We start from the raw sequence: 25973 nt of genomic DNA, 5'->3' as shown, positions 1-25973 counted from the left end.
ATGAACTCTTCCTGCTAGAGTTGTGATGCACCACAAGCCCAGCCACCCACAGTGGCCTAAAAGTCCTCTTGTAGACATAGTGTGAGGCAGTGGGCTGTCAAGGGAAGACCACCTCTACGGTGGGAGGTGAGGAAGAGAAGGTAGCTGGTGCTGATCAGAAAAGATTTTACTCCAAGAGAAAATGCTTAAGCTAGGTCTTCAGGGATGAGCAGCAAGTCTCCAGCCAAAGAAGAGGGAAGGGTGTACTTGGCAGTGGAAAGAACATTTGTCACCCTTTGGTGGCATGAGGCTCGGAAGGCAGGCCTAGAGTAGGGGAGCGAGACAAGGTGGGAGGCCGGGACATCTTCTAAGAAAGCGTTCCTGTGGAAGGAGTGGTGGAGGGAGGAAAGACATGTCAGTGACTCAGGAGGTAAGATGAAGTGGGGCTCTGGAGACTGTACCACATCCGGGGGTGATGGAGGGCAGGAAGAGTCTGGGGCTGACTTCCGAGGTCGGTGACCAGAGCCCTAGCTGACTTGCCCTCCTGGAGCCCTGCCCACGCCAAGGTGCGCCTTCCAAGATGGATGTCCAGCAGCTGGCAGAGCCTCAGGCACTCGACCCTGAGAGACGGGTCACGTCAACGGCATATTTATACCCCGTTTACACAGAGGCCGATGCTGCCTTCTGCTGGTGTTCATGTCCTCTAGGATCATTTATACGATCTATTTCTGGAGTGTCCCTCACAGCCCAGAGGGCATAGGGGCCAGCGCCACCTCTGTTTGCTTTCACAGGGCTCTCTCGGACGGCTGGGTGGCCACCCCCAGCCTCCCCGTGAGTACCTGCCTGCTCATGGAAATCTGGAGACTGGGGGTGCTTCCGAGGCTCTCTGAGTGCCTGGGGGTCCCTAAGAAGGAGCTAGGCCAGACCTGTGATTGCCGCTTCCTAAGGTGATAATTTGCCGTTGTCCCCAAGCAAGTACAGATTTCGTTTGTCCGGGCAATAGCTGCAAATTGGATATGAGACAGGTGGCGACAGAGATGTAATTTGAAAGCCAAAGAGCTGGAGGGAGATTGAAGAGCGTGCTGTTGGTTGGACAGAGCGTCAGAGGGCAGGAGAATACCACCTTTGTTTACGACCCTAGCACACCAGTTTTCTTTAAAGTCGGGTTTCTTGAGGCGTAATTTACATACAGTAAAAGGCAGGCTTTTTAGCACAAGTTCTTTGAGTTTTGACAAATGTATATGATCTTGAGCCACCACTACCATCAAGATACCAAACCCTTCCATCACCCTAGAAAGTTCCCCGGTGTCCCTCTGAAGTCAACCCCCAACCCCTGGCAAGCGCGAGTCTCTTCTCTGCACTACAGTTCTGCCTCTCCCGGGAGGTCGTATAAATGGAATCATAGAGGATGTAACCTTTTGACTCCGGCTGCTTTAACTTAGCAAACTGTGTTTGAGATTTGTCCACACGGTTGCACAAAGCGGTAGTTCGTTCCTTCTGACTGCCGAGCGGGATTCCATGGTGTGGGTGTGCTGCGGTTTATCCGCTTGCCACTTCAGGGGAGGCCATCTGGGGGTTTCCGTTTGGGGTGATTATAAATAAAGGCTGTAAACATTGGCACACAGGTCTTGGTGTGATTGTGTTTCCATTTCTCTTGAGTAAAGACCTGGGATTGCTGAGTCGTGTGGTCACTGTAGGTTTAACTTTATAAGAAACTGCCAAACTCTTTTCCAAATGGCTGTACCATTTTGCATTCCCTCCGGCTCCAGTTGCTCTCATTCCTTGTGGAAAACTTAAAGAATGATGTAAGAGGGTTCTGCGGAGGTTCTGTCGCCAGGGCTTCAGGCTCGCAGGGTGGCTGACAGGAGAGGAGAGCCCGCAGGGCAGAGATCAAGGACATTCTGGCCGCCCCAGCTCTGCAACGCTGCACCCACTCCAAGATCCTGTGCGGTTTAGTCTTTGTGGAGGTGATATTTGGCCCCTGCTAGGGTTGCTCACTGAGCCTCTTCTCTTCTGGCTTCCCGTGATGGACGGCTTTACGTACTGTGCACAGAGCCTGTGCTGGGCCTTGTGCTTGGGAGCTGCAACGCCAGATACATGAGCACGAGGAGGCTTCTGCGCGCCCCTGGTCGTGTGCGCTGTCTCTCCCTGTGGCTGCACGGGGCGTTCTGGGGCCGCTCTAGCTGGATGGGGAACCGGGAGACAGGCACAGGGTACGGGAAGCCTCGAAGCCAGCTCTAGGGCGGCCTGGACCTGGAACCCTGTGTGTCTACCAGGCACCAAGAGCGTGCGTGCCTAAGGCCGAGACCTGTAGGGGAGAGCCACAGAGGGACAGCGATCGCCAGCCCCTGGCCGTGGGAAACTGATGGTCTCACACACACTCTGGGCTAAGCAGTTTACCAACGGTAACATGTGGTACTTCAGGGACCTGTGCCCCCCAGATGACGGTGAGGGCCACACCCCTCCCTGGTGCAAGGAAGAAAAGTCCCCTAAAATCTGGGCTGTCAGTTGGGTGATGTGAATTAGGCTATAAATGACAATGGGAACTCTCGAGTTCGTGAAGGCGGGGCCGGGACGGTGGTGGAGGCAGCGATGGAGGTGTAGAGGTTGGCATGTGGGGGCCCACGGAAAAGGCAGTTCACCTGCATGGTACCTGCAAAGCCACCCTTCTGCCACTTCCGCCTCCTGAGAAAAAATGAGTTCTAAGACCCTCAGGCCTGTATGGGCCCCTAGAGGCTGGCTGGCTCAGGGGTCCCCAAAGATTGGGGGGTATCGAGGAGACTCTCTGAGACCTTGTGAGTCAGAACTGAGGGTATGTGGAGGGAGAGACAAGCAGCTTACCCAAGGTTACCCAGAAGCCTGCAGGCAGAGCTCTGGGTAAACTGAGTCTTCTCCCACTGGATTCCGGTGGGCAGCTGCCATAGGGTCCTACTGGGACTAATGTGGGGCTAACACAATATCCTGTGTCTGTCTGTCTGTCTGTCCATCTAACCAGGTGCAAGTTCTTCAGCCTTACTGAGACGCCAGAGGACTACACCATCATTGTGGATGAGGAGGGCTTCCTGGGTAAGTGCCCCTCCCACCAGGGCTGCTTGGCTGGACTGGCCTGCGGTCAGTGCTGGTTGCCCGCCTCCTTATTTCTGCCCGCATCCGATGGTGCGTTAGAAAGTCGGCAGCGTCTGTTTCCTTCCCTCCCATGTCCTGGCTGATCCCCCTTTCAGCTTGGAAGCTGCCCCGGGAAGGGCCCTCGGGCTACAAGGGTCAGTAAGACCCGGTGCCTCCTCAGCTGGAACTCAGGTGGCCAAGAGGAAAGGGACATGTTGGCTGAGCCTCCCGGGAGCGTCCTCAGTCCTTTGGAGCAGGCCGCTGTTACCTCCCTGTCATGATTTTCCTTTACCTGTTCTCCAGTTTTTTAAGTTGAGGTGTAATTCACCCACCATCACATTCACCGTTCAAAGTGCACAGCAGTTCAGTGGTTTTGATATCCGCAAGGTTGTGCAGCCATCACCACTCTCTGATTCCATAACATTTTCATCACCCCGAAAAGAAACCCTGTTGCCCGTTAGCAGTCACTGCCCACCCCTCTCCCACCTCCTGTTAGTTTTATTATTAAAGTAGCTTATGTCTGTCCTGGGTCTGATCAATGCACGCTCTGCGTTGAGGTGGTGCTGGTGTTTGCACTGTGTCAGTGAGGAGCTGAGAACCCAGAGGGGTCACGTGCCCAGGTCACGAGCAGTGTGGCTGCTCTCCCCCCAAAGCCGATGCCCACTCTGAACCCCTAAGTTCCATTCTTCAAAACCTGCAGAGAATGTGACAAATTCCACATTCATGGAAACCCTAGTCCCACCCCAAAGACAACTACCCATAACTTGTTAGTGTTTTTCTTTCTGACTTTTTTCTGTGCACAGTTGTCTCTTTATAATTTACTTATGATCATATTATGTATAGAAATGTTTTTACTTGACATTACAATTAAAACGTCCTGTGGTACCCTGGCCTTTCACGGGCCTGCTTCCCTGCCCTGGCCTTACGGTTAGGATTGAAATTGTCTTAGTTCTTCTTCAGTGATAAATTTATAAACTCCTCAAATATGTAGCATTTATTCTTATTCAGGTTGATTCCTAAGATGAGGTCTGAGAAATGGCGTTACAGGGTCGGAAGTTGACTGTTGTGTGGTTCTTGATTCGAGTTTCTGGTGCAGCCGTATTGATGCTCTCTACTGGGGAGAAAGCGGAGGGAGCGGCTTCCCCTGCCACGCTCTGTCATCCTTACAGCACGTGCTCTAGGGCATCCGCTTCTCCCTACCTCCCATCTCAAGGGGCAAAGGATCCCTCCCTGCCTCTGAGGGAGCAGGGGCGTGGCTGGAGCAGGGATGGGGCAGGCCCCGTGGGAGGTCCTGCACTATCTCATTCATTCATTCAGCAGATATGTTTTGAGCGCAAGAGCTACAGGCAGGAACTTGTGCCTTAACCACTAAGCACAGTCCCATGAAGACTAGATGCCTGGCCACCCAAACACATTTCCATCTTCTGATGGGCACTCATGCCTTTACCCAGAACTGATGAGAATCATGGCCCCTCATGCAGAGAAGGAACACCCCAGAGTATGTATCCTCTGGAAATAGGTATGCTCTCTACCCCGCCTCCCAAGATGAGAAGCCGCAAATGAGAGACCAGCGTGAGCAGGGAGAGAGGGAGGCTGTGGGACCTGGGGAGCCGGTTTTGCAGGCCCTAGAAGGCCCTGTTTGCAGGAATTGTCAGTAACCAGGGAGCTGTCCTGCCGTTTGAGTGGCTGGTTATTCTGAGCCTTCCCCAGGGGTTGCAAGGAGGCAGTATTTACTGAGCTCCTGCTACCTGCTGGCATCTTGCTGGGCCCTGGAGATGCAGCCAGAATGAGAGACATCCCTTCGTACCCCCTGAGCCTCAGGGCCTGCAGGCTAATGACACCACTTGTTGTTGAGCTGCCATTGTGGTAGGTACTATGTGAGGAGGGTATAGGGGGCTGTCAGAGCAGGTCACAATGGACGCTCTGCTGTGCAGGAGACCCCATAGGAGAGGCCCTGGAAAGAGGAAGCAAGACCAGAGTTGAGCCTTGCTCCTGAGTCAACATAGAATGAGTTATTTCCCTACCCCTAAAGTTGCTTCTGTCCGCTGACACCGCGCCACGCACTGGAAATGACTCTTACTTTCCTCATTTTCTCAACAGGAAACTGAAGCACAGAAATGTTACATTACCTGCCCCAGGCCTCACTGTTGGTGTCATTTATGGATGTTTCTCTGGGCCAGGCCTGGGCAGGGTGGGGGCAGACCACACCAGGAGGCACGGGGAGCCAGCCTCGGCCCCTAAGGGACTTACAGACCCTGAGGTTCCCCGGTGCCATTAACAGTGGCCTGGGACTCTTGGAATGGTCTCACCCTGCCTCGCCCTGAACCTTTCCCAGTGGCAGGAAGAGGGCTGATGCCATAGGGGTCATTGGCTCAGTCTTCAATCCAGGGAAGGCCAGATGGATCAGGGAAAACCAGTTTAAGTTATTAGCCCAGCAGGGGCTGAGAGGAGGAGCCCAGCCTCTGGGTGTCCTTGACTGTGATGGACGCCTGGGTAAGGGTCTCTCTTCCGGGCTTCCGTTCCTGGTCAGTAGACTGGGCTGCTTAGATCCCCGTTACTGCCTGAGAGAAAGTTGTGTAGTTTATGGAAGGACTAAGTTCCTCTCCCACTTGTGCTATGGAGCCACGGGATACAGGCTAGGAAAGAAGACCCCCTTCACCTGCTGTTCTTCCACTGACTGGAGCCCAGCAGAGATGCATCGTGTTGTGGGGTCATCCCGTGAGCCAAAGGGGAAAGAAGAAAGACCCATTTTACCAGTGAGAAAACTGACATTACCGTGCACAGAGTCCCTGTGAGTGACAGGGGCGATTTGAAGCAGGAGGTGCCTCAGGAGCCGCTGAGAAGAGGGGCGGGCCAGTGGCTGGCCCGGGGCAGTGTGGGAAGGCTCTGAGATGGCAGGGTTTGGGGGTAGTGTGCTGCAGTGAGAGGCAGCGATGGTGTCTCCCCTCTTGCCTCAGCTCTGGGGGTGTTTCTTAGGAGACTCCTCTTCAGAAAGGGAGTTATGGCTGCCCCGGTGGGACCAGGGAGGGATGCTGGCTGTCCTGTGCTGTAGGAAGGATGGCGCCCCATCTCCTGGGTCTGCAAACATGTCTTCTCACCAAAGGCCTCCCTCGGCCCTTGTGAACATCAGCGGGGATCCCTTGGTCATTGTTCACTGGCGATGTCACCAGCGTGAAGCTTCCACAGTTAGAGACCAGCAGCTGTCTGCAGTTCACATGTCCGTGAGTGGCTAAACCTCTCCTGGAAAGGTGGAGCCATTGTCATGACGTGAACCATGCAACTCCTTGTTGAATGTGGAATTTAGAGGTTCTTGGCCCAAATGGATGCTGTATGTCTGAGTTTCTAACAGAAGGGGTGTGCGCGTGTGTAGTTAATCTTTTACGTATTTCTTGAGCACTTACAACATGCAATGCTGGGTGTTCTTAGGGACCCGAAATAACCTGAGCAGCAGCCCCTGTCCTGGCCTTGGGGTAGCAGGCAGAGCCTTAGGTTTGCAGTTAGAGGGACCCCTCACTGGCCCTCACCCATCACAGTCTCCTATTTGTGTCATGTGATCCGTGCACACTTAGGGCAGGGCGTGCTCAGGGACCGCAGCGGGTCCAAAGGTGGAGGGAGGAAGATGTCGAGAAGTACCCCCTGGCCTCACCCTGGGCTAAGCTGGGAAGACCCAGGTTCGGGTCTAGGCTCTGTTCCCTTCACTGCCTGTGATTCTGGGCAAGTTGCTCAGCACCCTGAGGCCTCCATGGGCTCATCCCTGACACAGGATTGCCTCCCTCCAGCTCGGTTCTGTGAGGCGTATGCGTGGCCAGATGAAGTGTGTGTGCTCAGTAAGCATCGGGGAGTCACCGTGTCCCCTGGGCACAGCACAGTGCCCAGCAGAGCTCCTCGCATCTCTGTCCAAGCTCTAAACTCAGAATTTACCATTTCAGGAAGCCAGTGGGCAAAGTAGTGCCCCTAGTGGGGGTCCCCTCTGCTTGAGCTCCAGACCAGTGAAGGAGCGCAGATCAGGGCCTGCCTCACTGTCCCCTGAAGCTGGCCATCCCAGGGAACACTGACGGGGGACCACGCAGACCTGCATTTGCAGTGTCCCCCCGCCGTGTGTGAAATAACAGCCTGGCAGCTCCGCCTGGGGCCAGGATGGGGAGCGGCAGGATGGGGTGCCAGCTGGGGGAGGTGCCCCTTGGAGAGGTCATTCTTGAGACACCCCCGCTCCCACCTTCTCCTCTCCCTCCCGCAGCCTCCCCGGGCGGCCTTGCGGCAAAGTCCTCCCTGCCAGAGCTCTGCTGTCTGCGCCCTGGGTGTGGCTGGTTGCAGAGGAAGATGCGTGCGTTTCTGCGTTTCGTCTTCCTCTGCGTCTCATCCTCTCATGCTGGGTGCCCAGTGTTGGGCCACGTTCAGAGGCTAGCTACCTGATGCTCTCTATTGGACAGTTTAAGATCTGCATGACGGCTGAGCGCCTGAAGGGAGCACCGGTGCCCCGCCGAGGACCGGCTCACTGGCGGTAACCTTTGACAACGGCTGTTCGGCTCTCCCTCCATAACCACACACACCCCTGAGCCATGTTCCCTGAGCCACATGAGACCACGACCTCGTGTCGGCTGTCCTCTAAATGCTGGAGCTCTCATCAGCTGAGAGTGAGAGCCTCCCCTCCTTACCACACCTGCAGAACGAGGCGATAATTCATAATTTCTAACAAGAAGTTTATGTTCTCATTTCCTCCATTTTCCAAAAATGGATTTTATTGCTGGAAAACATGTTTTTTAAAGTGACACCTAGTGGGGCCAGCCTGGTGACACAGTGGTTAAGTTCAGCAGGTTCTGCTTTTTTGGCAGTCTGGGGTTTGCCAGTTCGGATCCCGGGTGTGAACCTACGCACCACTTGTCAAGCCATGCTGTGGCAGGTGTCCCACATATAAAGTAGAGGAAGATGGGCACGGATGTTAGCTCAGGGCCAGTCTTCCTCAGCAGAAAGCGGAGGACTGGCAGCAGATGTTAGCTCAGGGCTAATCTTCTGGGGCATGGGGGGCGGGGCGGGTGAAGAGAAACACATAGCAAACATCCTGTCGGAGGTGAACTGTGGTCCTCTACACAGCCCTGTTGGCCTTTCAGGGAGCTCCCAAGTCTTCATTTTCAATCCCTTTGGAGTGAAAGCTCTTGCCTGTGAATCTTTCTTTGTCCCACATGTCGTTACTCCTTTACACATTTTTAAAACTTGATAGTTTTACCCAAGTGCCACCCAGAACCCAGCAGGACTGTCAGCAGTGTACTGACAGAAAGGCTGTGGCTCGTAGCTAAGCGCCTGATGGGGATTCTCTCATTTAATCCTCCAGCATTTTCTGGAGTGATCTGGAGTTCATCCTCCCACGTTTCAAAACTAAGAAACCAAGGGGCAGTGACTTTGCCCAAGGTGACACAGCGAGGATTAAACCTGCTTGCATGACCCCAGAACTTGTGATGTTGCTGTGGACGAGGAAGGAGAAGCCTAAGAAACACAGGCTCTGTGCAGATGACGTGGCCACCGCAGGTCCTGCAGCCAGAACGGGACTCCTGGGGAGGTGGGGGTACAGTGAGGGGGCTTCTACCCAGCGACCGAACCACCTGACTTTGTGGCTGTGGGCTGGCAAGACACTCTTACCTCCTCGACCAGGGAGCGTCCTCAGCTCTGAGAGGCCATTTTTAGGCTCGTGGATGATGGGCAGTGACGGAAATAATCCATTTCAGTCTTGGAATGGTCCACTTGTCCTCTAGGGAAGGGCACACTTGTTGCCCCCTGGCCAGCCTCCCAGGGGCTCATCCGCATGGCCCAGGAGGGACACTTCAGGCACCCCGAGGCTTGGCCCAGGGTGAAGATGGGCCAGGCAGGCCTTCCTCCTCCACATTTGGAGTCCCTGGGATGAGAAGCTGCCAATGGCATGGTGTCTGGCTGCTTCTGCCGCTCTGACAAAGCTCACCCTTCCAGAAACCTTGGAGGGGTGACCACTGGTCTGGAGCTGACCACCCTCTCGGCCCAGGCCTGCTGCTTGAAGAACCTCTGTGGGTTCTTTCTGGGGGCTGAGAGCCAGGAGCAGTGGCCTCCGAGGCTGGGAGCAAGGCAGGTGGACCCATCCCACCAGCTGGGTTCCCAGAATGGCCAGCAGTTGGGTCGAGCTGCGGTCCTCCAGGCAGCGCCAGCCTGTGGGCTGCTCGCCGTCCCCCAGGGCCCCCATTTTCTATCTGCCTCAGGCCTCAACTTCTCCCTGGGGCCACTCCACGACTTGTCCACACTGCTGGAGCAGAGCCTTGGTTATGCCAGTACGCCCTAAAAATGCACACATAGCGGCAACGGCTTTCTACCAGCCTCCACTGGAGAGTTCGGAGCTGGGATTGGAATTAGTCACTCTCTGAGCATGAAGCCTCTGTCTCCCTGCCCCCATGTGCCTCTGAGGACCCCTGCTGCTAAAGATCAGGCCCCCCTGGAATGTGGAACTTGCCCAGTGGGGCGGGGCCCGCGAGGCCATGTGAGGGTGAACACCTGGGTCCAAGCTGCCCGATACAGTCACTTTACAATTCTGAAGCTGAGGAGTTATCTAGACACTGCAGCAGGCTGGTGGCCGAGGGGGCGCTGAAAGGTATTCAGTGCCTGGATGAGACACTCCTCCCACTTGCTGCACCGTGACCTCGAGTCCGTTGCTTCCGTCTCTGGGCCTCACGTTCTTGGTCTGAGCTGGGAGATGGGCTGGCTTCTCAGGGCTGGTTGTGCGTCTGTAAGCAGATGGACAGCATTCGGCTCAGTCCCCACCAATGGGCTGAGAATTCCAAGAAGGTAGCAGTGTCTGGGCATGACCTCTGTGGGAATGGCCCTGGCTGCCCCTGGGCCCTTTGCCCCATCCTGGGAAGTCAGGCATAGGCCCATGGGATGATGTCAAAGGCCACCCCCAACCCGAGACTGCACTGGGGGTGGGGAAGCAGAGAAGGTAAGTGCGTGGGAACAGAGGGGCCTGGGTAGAGCAGAAAGGCAGGGCTGGCACCACTGTGCCTCATCCATTCAGCTGGTGCCCCATAAGCCAGGCACTGAGAGGGGCAGAGAATAAAGCTGACCGAGGCCACTGCCCCAGCGGAGCTGACGTGCTAGTGGGGCTGATTATAGCCTTGCGCTGCCCAGTACAGAAGCCACTCACCGCACGCAGCTGTTGGAATTCAAATGAGTTAAAATTAAATAAGACTTTAAATTTTATTTCTTCCGTGGCACTAGCCACATTTCAGGTGCTGCATAGCCACGTAGGGTGAGTGGCTGCTCTCTTGGACAGCACAGGTGTGGACCATCTCCATCACTGCGGAAAGCTGTCACGCACAGTGTGGGCAGTGCTGGTTTAGAATGGTGTGAGGACTTTAGCTTTTACTTGGAAGGACTTGGGAAGCCACAGAGTGGTTTTGAGTTACAAGGAACTTGGAATAGGGGGGCAGAGGGCGGGTTCACAAAAGCTGACAGGGTCCTGTTGTGTTCACATGCAGGCGACATAAATGACCCTTCTGGAATTTTCCCAAGAAAGCTTCAGGCATCCTGCCCTAATGAAGAAGGGCACTTTTAAAATTTCATTGTTGAATATATTAAAATGGTGCTTCAGGTCACTGACTGCTGTCCAGGCCTCGTGACCCACGCCCAGCACGCAGGACCACAGGAAGCGTGGACGTTGACCATCTATCGAGGCTGGACCATCCAGGCACCCTGGCCCTCGGTGGCTCCATGGTTGTTTCTACCATGCTGCCCCCAGGAAGTCCCCTCCATGGCCAGAGCCAGGCCCCTTAGAATTTTAGAGCTGAGCTGAAACTCCCGGTTCTGGGGAACACATTTCCTTGGTGGTCCTGAGGTCAAGAAATCTCCTTTCTAATACCCCAGATAACAAGTGGAGAGAGAGTTGCAGAAGCCTGGGACCCAGGGCCTTTTAAAGCTTTTCTCCTGCTCTCCCTTCCCAAACCTTTTCCCTTTTCTGGGAAGTTGCCTGCCTCTCTAGCCAGCCTGGCCTAGGACTGGCCTTTCAGCCACCAGGCCCACTAGGTAGTTGTTGCCATGGCGACCCAAGCTGGGCAGGTAGGAGCCTGGGTGGGGCCTCCAGAGCCATTTTGCCTGAGGCCAGCAAAGCCTGCCCTCAGGCGGCGGCATCATCGTCATCAGCAGCATCATCCTCATCAGCGTCATTACTGTCATCGCAGCCCCCTTACCTCGGCAGCGTCTGGGCCCCTCTTCTTAGCACCCACCTTTATTGGGGACCTGGCCCTTCTTCCTATTTGGTGCCCAGGACAGAGCACGGGCGTTTGTTTATAAGTCAGACTGGGTTTGAGTCCTGGCTCTGTTATTCCCCAGTGATCTCAGGCAAATCCTTGGCCCTCCCTGAGCTCTGGTGTGTCACGTCTATGCTGGGAATGACAATCCTGGTACAGGATGGGGTCGAGCAGGCCTCTGTGATGTGTGGGGAGTCCTGTGTGCAGCCTGTGCTCTGCTCTGGGGCTGTGTCTGTGTCCCGTGCACATGCTCCCCTGGGTGCCCTTTCTGCAGCATGGGGTGGAAGGGATAGTCTGAACGTTTGGATTCGAGGTCTTCAGGAGCTCATCAAGGAGAATTGGCGATTGCTGCCACTCTGAACCTTCCCCCTGCCCCTGACAGTAGCAACCCCAGGACCCGCGGGCTCTTAGGAGGGACTTTGGTGAGAGTCACTGCCCAGGAGCCCACCTGGAGCTATGTGTTCTCCCAGGGAGGCCCCAAGTGCAGGTCTGATCGAAACAGGGAGAGAAATCCCAGGGCCCCCTACCCTGTCTTCTCCTGGCTTCCTTTCCACCCCCAGCCTCATGGGAGGTTCCTGGGAACTCAGTTTGAAAACTATGGGGCCCTTTCCACTAGTATGAGGTGGTGATGGCAGCATCTGACACCCAGAAGGGTAGTGAGAACTAGGAATGACAAAATCATTACTGACTGCTTGAGCCCATCATTTCACGGCTGAGGCAGCTGAGGCCCAACACAGATAAACCACTTGTCCCTGTGAGTCCCGCTCTGCTGAGCCACCTGGCATGTCTGAAGTCCTCTGAGGGCTGTCCCTGCCCAGTCCTCCCAGAACAGGACCTTTGAGCCTGGTCCCATCCTCCGTTGACAGATGAGGGTGCTGAGGACCAGAGGGTGGGGCTGGCCGAGGTCACATAGCTGGCCCCAAGCCTCAGTCCCCACCTCTGCAGCCTGGCCTGCCCTGGGGACCTGGGACCCCTCAGTCACAGGCCTGCCTTCTGTGTCAACCTCCAGAGCTGCCCTCCTCAGAGCACCTGAGTGTGGCGGATGCCACCTGGCTGGCCCTCAATGTGGTGTCAGGCGGTGGCAGCTTCTCCAGCTCTCAGCCCATTGGTGTGACCAAGATTGCCAAGTCAGTCATCGCCCCGCTGGCCGACCAGAACATCTCCGTGTTCATGCTTTCCACCTACCAGACGGACTTCATCCTGGTGAGCCGCAGCCCCATGCCCCAGGGCCTTGGGCACTGTGGATGCCCCCTCCGACATGTTCTGCAAAGTTCTGTGGCCCCTGTTCCATGCTCAGTGCAGAGAGAGGTCAAGGGTACCTCAGGGTCATCAGTGTGGCTCTGGCTGGGCTCCAGGTCTCTGCCTAGCCCCACCTGCCACCTGCCTTTTACATGGGTCATACTTGGTTGGACCTGGAGACCAGGAGGTGAGGGCTGGGGTCCCGTGTGGGTGGAGTGCCCTCCCAGCTAGACACCTGGCTCCCCTCTCCTACCCCTCCCTTGGAGTGGCAAGTGTATCCAGTCATGGGGCCAGGAACAGTTCTGGCCACCATGTCCTTCATTCTCTCCTCCCATGGGGCACGGCCACCCTCAAGAGCGTTGGCCTGGGGAGAGGCAGGGACAGCTGTGGGCACAGCGCTCAGGAGGGTGGAGTGGGGCGTGGATCAGCACCTTCTGGCCTTCGGTGCCGTGTCTTCTCCCCTCTGCATCATCCCTGTGCTTCTGGGAGGGGGACACCCTGGTCCCAGGCTCCTGGCCCCCGCTGGAACAGTGGGAGACAAGGACAGAAGAAGCTGGTTCTGAGGGCAGAATCTCAGAGTGAAGGGGTCAGCACCCCCAGGCCCACTCCATCCAGGGGTCATGGAACACTCACATCCTTGGCTTCCCGTCCCCAGGTGCGTGAGCGGGATCTGCCCTTTGTCACCCACACCTTGTCATCAGAGTTCACCATCTTGCGGGTCATCAATGGTGAGACGGTGGCAGCTGAAAACCTCGGCATCACCAACGGCTTTGTCAAGTCCAAGATGGGTGAGTTGGGATCTGTGCAGGGGAGACCTTAAGGAGTTACTGAGTCCTGCCCCCAGGCAGTCCCATTCCGGAGCATTAATTGAGCGCCAGGTGTAACATGATACAACAGTGCTGGCCAGACTCATGCTCCCAAGGTCTATCAAGGGCACTGGACGTGGATGTAGCCAGTGATGGCCAGAGTCCACTCCTGACCCAGCCCAGGGTATCAAGGAGGGCCTCCCAGAGGCAGTGACTTGACCTGAAGCTTGAGCACAAGTAGGTGCTAAGTCAGGTGGGAAGGTTGGGAAGGGCATTCCATGCAGACAGCATGGCATGTGCAGAGGCCCAGGGGCCTGGGATGAGTCTGGAGAATCAGGAGAGCTGTAGGTGGTGGAGGCTGGAAAAGTGACAGGGGCCAGGGCTCGCAGGGCCTGCAGCCAGGCCTCCTCGGAACAGCTGCCAGCTGACCCCACCCCTCGTCCTGGGCCCTCCACCAGCCCCACACTGCCACTCAGCTCCTTGCCTCAGCACCCCTTGTCTTTGTGTTCTCACAGTCCAGAGGCCCGTCATCCACCCACTGTCCAGCCCAAGCAACAGGTTCTGTGTCACCAGCCTGGATCCTGACACGCTGCCCGCTGTTGCGACGCTCCTTATGGATGTCATGTTCTACTCCAATGGGTAGGGCCCCTTGGGTGTGAGGGGCTGCAGGGTGTGCAGGGGAGGTGGGGCTCTGCCTAGGGAGCTCATCTGAGGGAGAGACATCCTTCCTTGGGGACCCCACAAGTTTGTGAGGCCCCATGTGGCTGTTGTACACCCCCTACTGTGCCCCGAGTTCAGGGGGCAGCCCAGTCAGTCCTGGGGTCGGGAACTCAGGGTTTCTCATTTGGCGGATAGCACTGGTTTGCGTTCTCCTCAGAGCAGATTTTAAGTTAGGCCAGCACCAGGTGTGGTGGGGCCAGGACCAGCGAGCAGGTGGTGACTACAGACTGCCCTGAGATGTGGACACCTCATTCATGCTGAGGCCTATGGGCAGAGCAGGGGGCCCAGCTGGGGGGTCAGGGTGCAGTGGGGGCCCCACCCCACCCGTCACCAGCTCCCTTCCCCCAGAGTGAAGGACCCCATGGCTGCCAGCGACGACTGCGACCACATCCGCTTCTTCTCCTTCTCCCTCATCGAGGGCTACATCTCCCTGGTGATGGACGTGCAGACCCAGCAGAGGTGAGCCAGGCCTGGGGTGGAGGCCAGGCCCAGTGTGGGCTGGCTCCCTGATGGGCACATCACCCACTTTGTCCCTAGGAAGAACTCACCAAGCCCGTCATCGCATGTGAGCTGGCCTCATCTTACAGATGTCAGGCAGCTGAGAGACTAAGGCCCTGGTCATCCGAGTGCTGTTTGTCCCTCCCCCAGCCCCCCTGTAGCTGGGCAGTGGCATCCCAAACAGCCTTAGCAAAGGGGGCACTGTTCCAAAGCCCAGTGCCAGCCTCGCCTTCCTGTCCCCCCACCCCCCATGAGGAGGGTGCAGAGAGAGTGCACCAGGGCTCGGAAGGGGTCCTTGAGGCCCCTGCAACAGGTGGAGCCCAGCCCACCAGCCACCTCTCGTGTGCTAGCCACCTCTCGTGTGCTGGCCCCCATCGGTGCCCTGAGGGCAGGGAAGGTGCTGGGGAGGGCTGGCGAGGGAGCACAATGAACATTGGCCTCTGGGGTTCTTGTCTTGCTCCTTTTAAGGTTTCCTAGTAATCTGTTGTTCACGAGCGCATCTGGAGAGCTCTGGAAGATGGTGCGCATCGGAGGACAGCCCCTGGGATTCGGTGAGCCCCGTGGGCTTCCACACTGGGGGCGGGGGGCCTCTGAGCGCCAGCCCTCAGCCTGTGCGTGTGCGTGTGATTGGGAGATGGAGACCTTAGGGACCCTGAGGTCCTCACTGCCTGTGGTCCGTTGCCAGTGAGTGACAGGAGGCAAAGGCCTCTGAAGGATGGGAGAGCAGCTTCGAGCCAAGCTCTCGTTTCTCTGTTAGACGGTCAGTGCCTGCCAATTATTAGAGCATCAGGGACGTGACACAAACTGCAGGAAAAACAGTCCCGCAGTCCGCTGCTCACATGGTGACTGTGGTCATTTTGAATGAGTTGCCCTCCATGAAGGCACGTCCTCGCTGGCCATCTCCCGCTCCTCGCCCCTGAGCTCGCCTCCCCACCACAGGGAAAGCATTCTCCTGAGTGAGCACGACGGCCTGAGCGCCGCAGACAGTGTGCAGTGATGCCCCAGGCTCAGCCTGGCCTCTGTTTCCACGGCTGTCCACACGGGCTCTTCGGTAGATCGTTTTCCCTAAGCGTTCTTCCCACGAGCACTTTCCGAGGTGCCGCAGGCCCTGGGCCTGCAGCTGGAGGGCCACAAGCCTGGTCCTCCCACCGCTGGAGCGGCCGCTGGGCACCGGGGCTTTGTCTGCCTTAGAAATGCTTGCTCTGGGCTAGACTTGTTAGACCCGAGAGCTTGGACCCAGATGGGGCTCCTGGGGAATCGCAGCTTGGTGGTTTCCAGGCAGCACCCTCGGCAAACCCTAGTGGGATCAGCGACTCCTGTGTCCCATGGACAGCGCACAGAATGTTCCACATGAAGCTCAGACTGCTTCAGGGGCCGTGGGGTCAGCTCTGGGTGCTCTGCTCCTGGGACGGGACAGGGAGATGGCAGGGCATTCTGACCTGGGGTGAGGGGTCGGTGAGGGAGCCAGGTTCTGCCGCCTGCCCATGCCTTTCTCTGGACAAGCTCACAGATGGACAGTAAGTAGCGGGCCGGACCGTGCTGCCTAACTCTGCTCACGTCATTAAACCAGAGCCGAGCTTGGGGCGGGACAGTGGGCTTCCCTCTGGAGTGCTAAGAAATGGACACTGAAGTCTCCTGGGCTGTGCCTGGGGCCCAGCCTGTCCCTCAGGGCCTCTTCCTCTGTGGACCCCAGCACTTCTCCCGTCCACGTTTGCTGCCCGGTGCAGGCAGGGCTGTGGGGCTGTGGAGATTCAGCAGACTGGAGGAACTCGCCAGTGAAGGGGGCTGAACAGTGTGACCTCAAGCAGCTTGCTTAACCTCTGAGCCTCAGTTTGCTAATCTGTCAAATAAAGCTGATGAGACGCTGCCTCAGGGTGGTTCTGAGCACTCCATGAGGTGTCAGGTACATGAGTGTTCAGCAAGCAGCAGTTGCTGTCACTGCCACATGTAAGGACCAGGTGGCTTAGAGAAGGCTCAGAAAGGGAAGGCTTCCCAGGGGAGGTGGCTCTGGAGCTGACCGGTCAATATTCAGCCGGCTGATGGGGAGGAGAGGGTAGTACCAACAGAGGGAGGTGTGACATGGTGGCACCTCTCCACGACACCCAGGTGGCTCCGAGCAACTAGGCCCAGGGTGCAGAGTCCAAAGGTAGAAAGGGTGGGAGAGGAGCCTGGCCAGATCAAGGTAATCACAGGCAGAGTGCAGGACCTGATGCCAGACCAAGGGGTCCTGCACCATTTCTTCCTGAAGGTAGAGGAGACCAGCAGATCTTGGGCAGGCGAGGGGAGCAGCCAGGGATCACGGGGAGGAGACACAGGCAAGAGGCAGAAAGCCTTGCATATCTGCTCATCTTTTTATCCCAGGTTTTTACCAAAATGCATGCAGTATAATAACACAGTAGTCCCCACTTGTCCTCAGGGATACATTGCAAGACCCCCAGTGGATGCCTGGAACTGTGGATAGTACCGAACCCTGTATAGACTGTTTTCCTATACATACAAACCTGTGATAAGGTTTAACTTATAAATTAGGCACAGTAGGAGATTCACAACAACAGTAATAAAATAGAACAATTATAACAATATACTGTAATAGAAGTTACTGTAGATCTCAGCAATCTCAGCTTACGATTTTTTTTTGTATTCAGTCGAGAACTTTCACCTTTTTACTTTAAGATGCCATTTCTGGCTTCTCTTTGGCATATCTAAATTGCCAGCATCACTATTCTTGTGCTTTGGGGCCATTATTAAGTAAAAGAAGGGTGACTTGAACACAAGCACTGTGATACTGTGACAGTGGATCTGATAACCAAGACGGCTCCTAAGTGACAAATGGGTGGGAGCGTGTATAGCGTGGATCTGCTGCACAAAGGGACCCACGGGCCTGGGCAGGATTTCATCACGCTGCTCAGAAGAGCACACAATTTAAAACTTATGACTTGTTTATTTGTGGAACTTTCCATTTAATATTTTTGGATCTCGATTGAGTGTGGGTAACTAAAACTATAGAAAGCAAAACTGGAGGTAAGGGGGGACTACTGTGTTACAAAGCAGGAGTCAGGGTGAAGGGGAAGTATGGGGCAGAGTAGGCGGAACTCGAATCATCTCTCCATTGGCAGATGCTGCGTGGTCTGTAGGGCTGCTCTGTGTGAGTGACCTCAGGGATGGGCGACACAGGGAAACGTGTGAGAAACACCAGTGTCAGCCCAGCAGGCAACAGCTCGCTTTGCCTGCCTGGGATGGCGAGGGTTTTAGAGCCATGCTGATAGCTATAAGTAGCCCTCCAAGAAAAATAACTTGTTGAGAATCTGGAAGATTCTAAACCAGTGGATTCCGTATGTTTCTGACCATGGTTTGGGGGAAATATATTTTACATCATAATCCAGCACACACAATATGAAGACAACTCAAACTCGGGTTTCACAAACCTACTCACTCTAGCTCTGTGCTGTGCCATATGGCCTTTCCGTTTTTAAATGCTGGTCACCAGCCTTCTAAATTCATGTCACTAAGGGGTCACAACCCACAGTTTGAAAGTCACCATTCTAGACCCTAATCTCCTATCCGCTCCCCCCCCCCGCCCTCTTTTATAGGAATAGTTGTGTCTGTAGCTGAAGTCTCTTAGGACACAACCAGTCTCCACAACAAAGCAGCACAGAGACGGTCACCAGAAGTGCAGGCACGAGGCCTGCGCAGCCACCAGAGGGGCTGGTGGGTCCAGCCAGGGGCCCTGGCAGACCAAGCGGAAAGCAGGAGCTTGAGGGACCTGCAGGGTGACCGCACAGATCCAGGGGTGGCTGACAAGAGCAGGACCAGGGCCAGAGAGTGAAGGGGAGACGGGGATGCTGGATTTGGAGATGATGGGGGTGGAGCCCAGGTTGAGTCCCAGGCTGCAGCCTCAGGATTCCTTGATGAGCTGGTGACCAGATCTGGACTTTCCTACCCAGTCTGGGACAGTGTTGGGGAAATGCATCATCGCCAAAATCGTTACAGTGGCTTTGAGGGAACTAACCCATGGGATTGTGTTGAGGGAGAAGAGTGGTCCTCAGATCTTGGAGGTCTTCCTGTAGGAGGAAGCCTTAAGTGGTGTCTTCAAATCAGGCAGGAAGCTGAGGGTGAGGGGAGGACCAGCCCCAGGCAACCCCCAGGCCACCTTATTGGCTGAAGTTTTGGGCAGGCCAGAAAGCATCACTGCTTCAGAGGTCCAGAGGAAGAAGGCAGTCTCGTTCCAGCCCCCCTAAATGCCTGACACTGCCTTTAGGATGGGCCGGGGAGTTATCTGATGGGCACTCTGGTTAGGAAACTTGGGCTCAGAGAGAGGAAGTGACTTGGCCACAGTCATCCAGCTAGAAAAGGGTCAGAGGGCAACAGAAAAGAGGCCTGAACCGGTGTCCTTCCATGGCTCACGCTGCCTCCAGTTCCATCTTAGAGAATTAGAAAGATGGCAGGGAAGGTGGAGTGGGACGACAAGGCACAGAAACAGGCAGAGGGTGATCAAAGTTGAACAGAACTGGGTTCTGTGGAGCTGAGGACAGAAAGCTGGCTGAGGGAATCAGAAGGCTCCTGGATGGTGGGGGAGGGTGGGAATTCTATGGGAAGATTGTGGGCGCCCTGGGTGATGAGGCCACGAGGAGTCTGAGCATGGTCCCCTCCTCTGTCCCCAGATGAGTGTGGTATCGTGGCCCAGATCTCTGAGCCCTTGGCTGCTGCAGACATCCCCGCCTACTACATCAGTACTTTCAAGTTCGACCATGCACTGGTGAGTGTCCAGCAGGGTCCCCGGGGCAAGGGAAGCTCCTTCCAGGGCCTGATGGGTGTCTGCCTCCTCCTGCCCTTTGCAGGTACCGGAAGAAAACATCAATGGTGTCATCAGCGCCCTGAAAGTCAGCCAAGCAGAGAAGCATTAGAAGGACCTCTTCTACCCTCCCCTTCTGTCCCCCAGGCCTGGGCCTGGCCCCCACCCCAAAGATTCTTCTTGCAGTATTTCTCAACAGACTGGAAAGTCGACCCCAGGGCCCCCAAAGAAGGAACCTCTGGGAGATGCCCTGGGTTGCTGATCCCGCCAGGCCTAGGACCCAAGCCAAGGCCTCCCATGCCCTCTGCCTTTCCGGAGCCCCCAGACCCTCCAGAGAACCCCTTGCCTCCTCCCCCCAGCCCTGCCCCAGAAAACGATGTCTGAGGCCCAGGGAGCTTGTGAACTGACTCACCTTCTCATCCCACCTTGCCCACAGCTGAGGGCAGACGCTGAAGGAAGCTGCGCCTCCTACAAGATACTGGGGTACTGATTCTCTTGTCATCTTGGGGGCTGGCTGAGCGGGACTGAGTTCATGGAACCTGGGAAGACCCCTGTGAGGATGGGGGGCTGAACACTGTGGTCGCTGGTCTCTGGTTCCATCAGCTCGGGGCTGGTTCCCGCAGAGTGGAGGCCAGTGGGTAGCCCTTGGGTCATGTGCTGCTGAGGCTCTGATGGAGCATGGGTGGGCCCTGAGCTGGGGGGGACCCCAGCCACCCAGAACCTCACCTGCCAACCACAGGGCCTGCGCCCTGACTCCCAGCAAGACTGCCAGGGGGCCCTGTCCAGACCCGCCCCACCACAAGTACTCACTCCTGGAGGACGAGGCAGTTCCCAGGAGACCCACCAGCCTGGGGCACACGGTCCTGTCCCCTCTGGTTTTCCTAGACCCTCCTTGGGCAGGCAGAGCCTCAGTTTCCCTTAAGTAGGGACATCCCCAGCATTCTGGGCTTGGGGTTTCTTAGGTCACCCACACCTCCCCAGCAGTTGACTAGACCAGCACAGGGCTCCCCCTTTGTCAGACCCTCCCCTCCCCCACTTTTGGGGGCCATGGAAGGCCTCTGCCCCCAACTTTCCTGCCTGCCTGCCCCTCAGTCCAGGGACTGTGGCATTCATGAGTACTTGACCTGGGAGGCAGCTTATCTGAGCCTTAATAGAGAAAACCATACCTTGTTTTAGTTTCTTATTTAATGTATCTGTGCCCAGGCTGCGGTGGGCAGCATTTTCAGGGGTTGGGGCCTGCTGAGTTCTGTCAGGGGGCCCAGAGGCTCAGTGTCACTTGGCTGGTACCCTGTGGCTCCAGGGACAAACATGAGAATCAGGAGCTGTTGTGGGGGCCTTGGCCCTCTCTTCAGAGCAGGAAGCTAGAAACAGGTCTGTTACAAGGCGGAGGTCCCCGGGACACCTCACACAGGGCTGCCCAGCCAGCTCCACTGGCAGGTATCCAGGCAGCTGTAGTTCTGAGCATCAGAGGGGACCCAAGGGCCACGGGGAGATAGACAGCCAGGCGATAGAGGCTGACCAGAGAGACTAGGGCAAGCCCCGGTGCCACCTCCCCAGCAGGGGCTCCTTTCTGAACAAGGAGGACCTGAAGGGCTGCTGTGGCTCATGCCCTTCCTGGCGCTCTTTCTCAGACGGCAGCTGGCTGTGCTGTCCCTGAGGAGTTTGGAGGAGAAGGGACGTTCTCTTGGTCTGGTGAAGGGCTTATGTGATCCCCGCTCCCCCCTCTCCAAGCCCTGGAAGCCCACCAGATGGAGGAGCTCTACATCTGGATCTGTGCCGATCCTCGGGGCCCAAGCACTGATTAGGAACCCACTTTTTTTTTTAAGTTGATTCATTATGCACAAAACAACCAAAATGTGTCAATTGTTTGCTGGTTCCAAAACTGGGGTGGCCAAGTGGGTGGGGCAGCCTTTGAAGCTCCGAGTCCCCTTTCTGTCCCTGAAAGGCCTTGACTTTCCGTGATGCACCTCTCCAGACTCCTTCCTGTAGGTTCCCTGAATCTGTCACTTCTCCACCTTTCCTCCCTGCCGAGCAAGTGTGTCGGCCCCATGACCCCAGAACCGTGTGCTCCCCAGACCCTCTAGGACGTATCTATTGTACACACCTATAAATACCTGTGTTTTATGTTGATATAGATATATACTGTAAATAGCATATATACTTGAGCAATATATATGTTAATATATACTGTGGGAGCACACACATGCGTGTGTGTGCAGTACGTGGACACAGACCCCACTGTGTGTGCGCTTGTGTGCGTGAGGGCCTCGCCCCACTGTGTCTGCTGTGCACCCAGCACGTTTTGAGCCACCATATATTTTTAATTCAAGTATATAGGCAATATGATGATGAGAGAAGCCGCTGGCTGCCTCCGCCCTGACTTGAGAGACAAACAAAACCAGCAGCCCAGGAGCTGAGCCCCGGGACAGGAGCCAAGGGTCCGCACTCCCTTCTTCCCCAGCTTCCTTTGAAAGATGGATTCAGCCCCTTCCTGCACCCCTTTCCCATGGCCAAGGGCCCTGAACACCCTCGTTTTCTTTCGGGGACGGGGATGGTGGTTCAGAGGGAGTCGTTGGAATTTCTTGCTTTCGAACAAAACACACCCCTCCCCAGCGCCCTCAGCCTGAAGACCTGGGCCAGTGGGATGGTCATCCCTCAGCTTGCCATCTGGGGTCTGTTCCCCTCCTCGCATACTTGTTTTCATGCTGACGGCTTACCTGACTTTTTTACCTGCAAACTTAGAAACCTCAGGTTCTTTTCCAGGTCTCCTCCTGGGGACTGGACCTATGCCCTTGACATTGTGTCCGGGGAGGGGTTGGGGTGAGGGCTAGCACTTCAGCCCCGGTGGGTGGCCTGTGGAGGGTTATTTGCCCATTCCCCGTCATCCTGCTGTGTGAAGAGGCTGGGCGCATGCTCTCAGTGTCTGTTCGGGCCTATGGGGAGCAGAGTCAGTGGTTTGGTCTCCACAGCAATTTGGGGAGAAGAGTAAGTGGTTTTCCCTGTGGCCAGCTGCCCCCAGTTGTCTCCAGGTTTCCTGGGTGTGGGGGTCTCAGACCCCAAGCTCCACTTGGAGGGATGATGTGCTCCTCAGAGAGGCTGACATAGCCCAGACCCACCAGAGAATCAGCCTGAGGAAGATGCCCTGTGGGGGCTGAGGGTCTCTGGGCTCCGGCTGGGGAGGCAGGCAGCGCAGTAAAGGAAACGCAGCTCCTGGGCCTGGCTGCCGAGAGGCGGAGTGAGTGGGCACCCGGAGCCGCCACCTTGGCTCTGAGCTTTTGTCTTTGCCTCTGTGCTTCTCCCTGATGAGAAAAGCTCAAACCGTCTACACCACCCCCACCCCTCGCCCCTCGCCTGCCCCATCCGTGTACACTCCAGAGTGCTGCGAGTCAAGGAGGGGAGAGGCAGGGACAGGAGGAGCCCTGGCCAATAAGGCCCTCACCCCAATTAGAAAAATCTGCTCTGGCTCCACCCTCAGCATGGGCTTCCCTGGTTCCCACGAACCCCCTTCTCCCTCAGCCACAGTCCTCACCCACAGAGAGTTGGGCAGGGCCAGCTCTGCACCTCCTTCCTCCACGGGGGTCTCCAAAGTCCCCCAAGAGGTGCTACCCATGCCACTGCCCTCAGCCCAGGCACTCATCCGAGCTGGAGAGGTGTGCAGACCTCAACTCTCAAGATTCAGGGGGTACAGAGCCCCCCAAGCACCAGCAGGCTCCCCTCCCACCCTCTCCAGGCCACAGGCTCCTGGTAGAAGAGAGGGAGCCGGGGAACCCACAGATGCCCACTGTGGCCTCCCTGCCAGGTAGCATGGCCTCCGAGACCAGTGTGGTGTCCAGAAGGAGATGCAGGGTCTGGTGGGGCTCATCCCCTCTGAGGTGACAGAGGAGGCTTAGGAGGTCAGGAGAGAATGCTCTGGGGAGATAGGAAGATCGTGGCCCCCACCCCAAGCCGAGGACACTATTTGCTGATCATCAAAGAGGAACCTGCACCCACCAGCGGCCCCTCCTGGCAGCATCTCCCAGGCTGACCTTTAGGATCCCATGGCCACCCAGGGCCAGCTTTCTGAGCCACTGGGTCTGGATGTGGGGACAAATAGGGCCCTTCCCAGCCCCAGCTAAGAGAGGGGACCTTGGGGAGCTCGCAGATGAGAGCAGAGCACGCCAGCCCTGGGACTGAGCAAGTTTTGATGCCACTCTGTGAGTAGACACTGGGCAGAGGTTGGAAGGAAGCCCCCCCCCCCAAAATATCTGTGCCCACTGTAAGTCAGGGCAGGGGGCAGCCGGTCACTGCTGTCACAACCATGGGTTGGCTTAGTGAGCGGAGCTTGGGGTAGGATGATGGGAACTCCCAGCAGTGGACAGACATGGGCTTTGGCTTTTCAGCTTTCCTAGACGCTGTGCTGAGGGAGGGGCTGGAGCCCTCTCTCCATCCAGAGAGGCCGCCTGGGAGGGGAGCCCAGCAGGGTGGTGGCCGGCGTCGGCCCCGCAGAGGGCAGGCTGGGGAAGAGTGGCCAGGGCTGTCCTGAGGGCAGTGGAGCCCTGGTGTAGCTGGACACCCTTTCCTACATCTCACTGCTCAGCTAGCTTTTTGCTTTCTTTCGTTTTCAAACTGGAGGCAGCAAAAGGACAAGCTTAATTGTCTCTCATCCCCTTTCCATACCTCCAGCTTCCAAATTCACGCCTCCTATGAAGCCCTCTCTCTTGGAAGGAAAGGTGGGAGCTGGGGGCTGAGGCAGCCTCTGTCTTTGAGGCTGATGCACCAGGAGTGGCCTGGAGAGAAGGCAGAAGCCTGTGGCCTGGCCCCTGGCATCCGTAGGCTGCCTAGTTGTAAGGGAGTTTGTGGCTCTCAGTTCAAGGAGGGGGAGGCTGTGAGAGTCAGAGGTGGAGGGCGGCCCCTGCCCTGGAGTCAGGACAGTGTTGTGGGCACTCGTGTGTTTATGCATACACACAGAAGTGTGAACGTGTGCTGGGCCCTCCACAGTGTGTGTGAGCACATGCGTGCAGAGCCCAAATCTGAAGTAAGGGATTTTGATCTGAGCTCATCTAGTATGTTGAGGCCTCGGCAGCGTTCTCAGTCGTGGGGCACATGTGGAGATGATGGGGAGGCGGGCCTTGCAGGCAGGACTGCCCCTCCCCACTTGACTTTGGAACACTGCTCTCTGGAGTGGGGGAGAGGAGTCCCTAGCAGGGGTCTGCTGTGCTCTACAGAGGCCTGGCTGTCCATGCAGCCCGCCCACGTGGCTTGACCTGCTGAGCTGTCTCTTCAGAAGCATCCAGTCCTGAGGACATTGTTCACAAGGAGAGGTTTTGGGTGCTGGTGCCCCTTCTCATCCCTGAAGAGGATCTAGCAAGGTTGGAGATGAGAAGGGAGGGGGGATGAAAAACAGGCCAAATCCAGGTCCCAAGTCACAGGCCAACCCCAATGTGTTTCCATGTCCACTGCCTCAGTTTACCTATTCAGAAAATGGTCCAGAATGAACTGAGCACAGTTGGCTGCAAAACTGGGGTCGGGGGTAACACAGAATCCCAAGCCCTCCTCTCGCTCTATGCCAAAATCGTTTCCGTTATCCTGAGATGGGAGTGAGTGGATGCTGGATGCACAGTGTGGCTCTGAGAGGCCTCTCCCCTGCCCATGGCCTTGTCTTCGAGGTCTGGCCCTCACCTGGCATGCCCTGGGTCACCAGCAGTAGCAGTGGCACTCACACCTGTCCCAAGGTCTGGAGAGGGGAGAAGTGGGCAGCGCTCCACCTTGGAGGGGCCCTCATGCTTTCTTTCTTTCTTGAAGAAACACGAAACCCTTGAGATTCATGTACTGTATGATGGAGAGAAAAAAGTACCTAATGTTCCCCAAAAAAGACAGTATATTTTGTACTTTGTAAAGTGTTAATTAAAATGGAGAGAAAAATCATGTTGGCTGAGGGCTGTCTAATGTTGTGCTGATCCTGGGCCACATCTCGTCTCTTTCCTTCTCCAGTCCAGGGTGGGGGGAACACGGGCGGGGGGTTGGGAGGAAGGCAGAACAAGCCTTCCAGTGTGACATCCAGTGTACAAGAGGGGACACATCCCCAGAGCGAGAGGGGCTGTGTTAGTTACCTGACGCTGTATAACAAGTTGCCTCAAACTTAACAGCTTCAAATGATTATTCACATGTCGCAGTTTCTGTGGGTTCAGAATCCGTGAGCAGTTGGAGCAGATCTGGCTCAGAGGCCCTCACGAGGCTGCGGGCATCTGAAGTCTTGGCTGGGACCGGAGGATCTCCTTCCAAGGTGGTCTCTTCACAGGGCTGGCAAGTTGTAACTGGCTATTGGCAGGAAGCCTGTTCCTTTCCATGTGGGTCTCCCCATGGGGCTGCTCCAGTGTCCTCACAGTATGGTGCCTGGCTCCCCCCAGAGCAAGGGACTCAAGGGACAACGTAGGAACCAAAATGGCTTTTTATTCCCCTAGCCTCAGAATTCACGCAGCATCACATTCACCACACTCTAGCATCACACTGCCCAGCTCTCAGTTGACACGGGAGACCACACAAGGGTGTGAAACCAAGAGTCAAGGTCATTGGGGGCCATCTTGAAGACCCACTACT

General features: G+C 56.3%; 1 protein-coding gene across 1 annotated transcript in view; it reads left to right on the top strand.

Moving 5' to 3' along the window:
• The window catches only part of CASTOR2 (cytosolic arginine sensor for mTORC1 subunit 2), a 61876-nt gene extending 36575 nt beyond the window's left edge, over positions 1–25301 (top strand). The window contains exons 2-9 of the mRNA XM_014856715.3: positions 2975–3045; positions 12352–12545; positions 13237–13369; positions 13903–14026; positions 14456–14566; positions 15074–15156; positions 19267–19361; positions 19444–25301. Of these exons, the coding sequence (XP_014712201.1) occupies positions 2975–3045; positions 12352–12545; positions 13237–13369; positions 13903–14026; positions 14456–14566; positions 15074–15156; positions 19267–19361; positions 19444–19509 (877 nt within the window). The 3' untranslated portion in view covers positions 19510–25301. The remainder of the gene's footprint in view (positions 1–2974; positions 3046–12351; positions 12546–13236; positions 13370–13902; positions 14027–14455; positions 14567–15073; positions 15157–19266; positions 19362–19443) is intronic.
• Positions 25302–25973: the final 672 nt, after the last annotated feature.

The sequence above is a fragment of the Equus asinus genome, chromosome 14 (genome assembly GCF_041296235.1).
Source record: "Equus asinus isolate D_3611 breed Donkey chromosome 14, EquAss-T2T_v2, whole genome shotgun sequence".
Lineage (NCBI taxonomy): Eukaryota > Metazoa > Chordata > Mammalia > Perissodactyla > Equidae > Equus > Equus asinus.
Note: the sequence above shows the minus strand (reverse complement) of the source record. Positions and strands in the feature narration are given on the sequence as shown.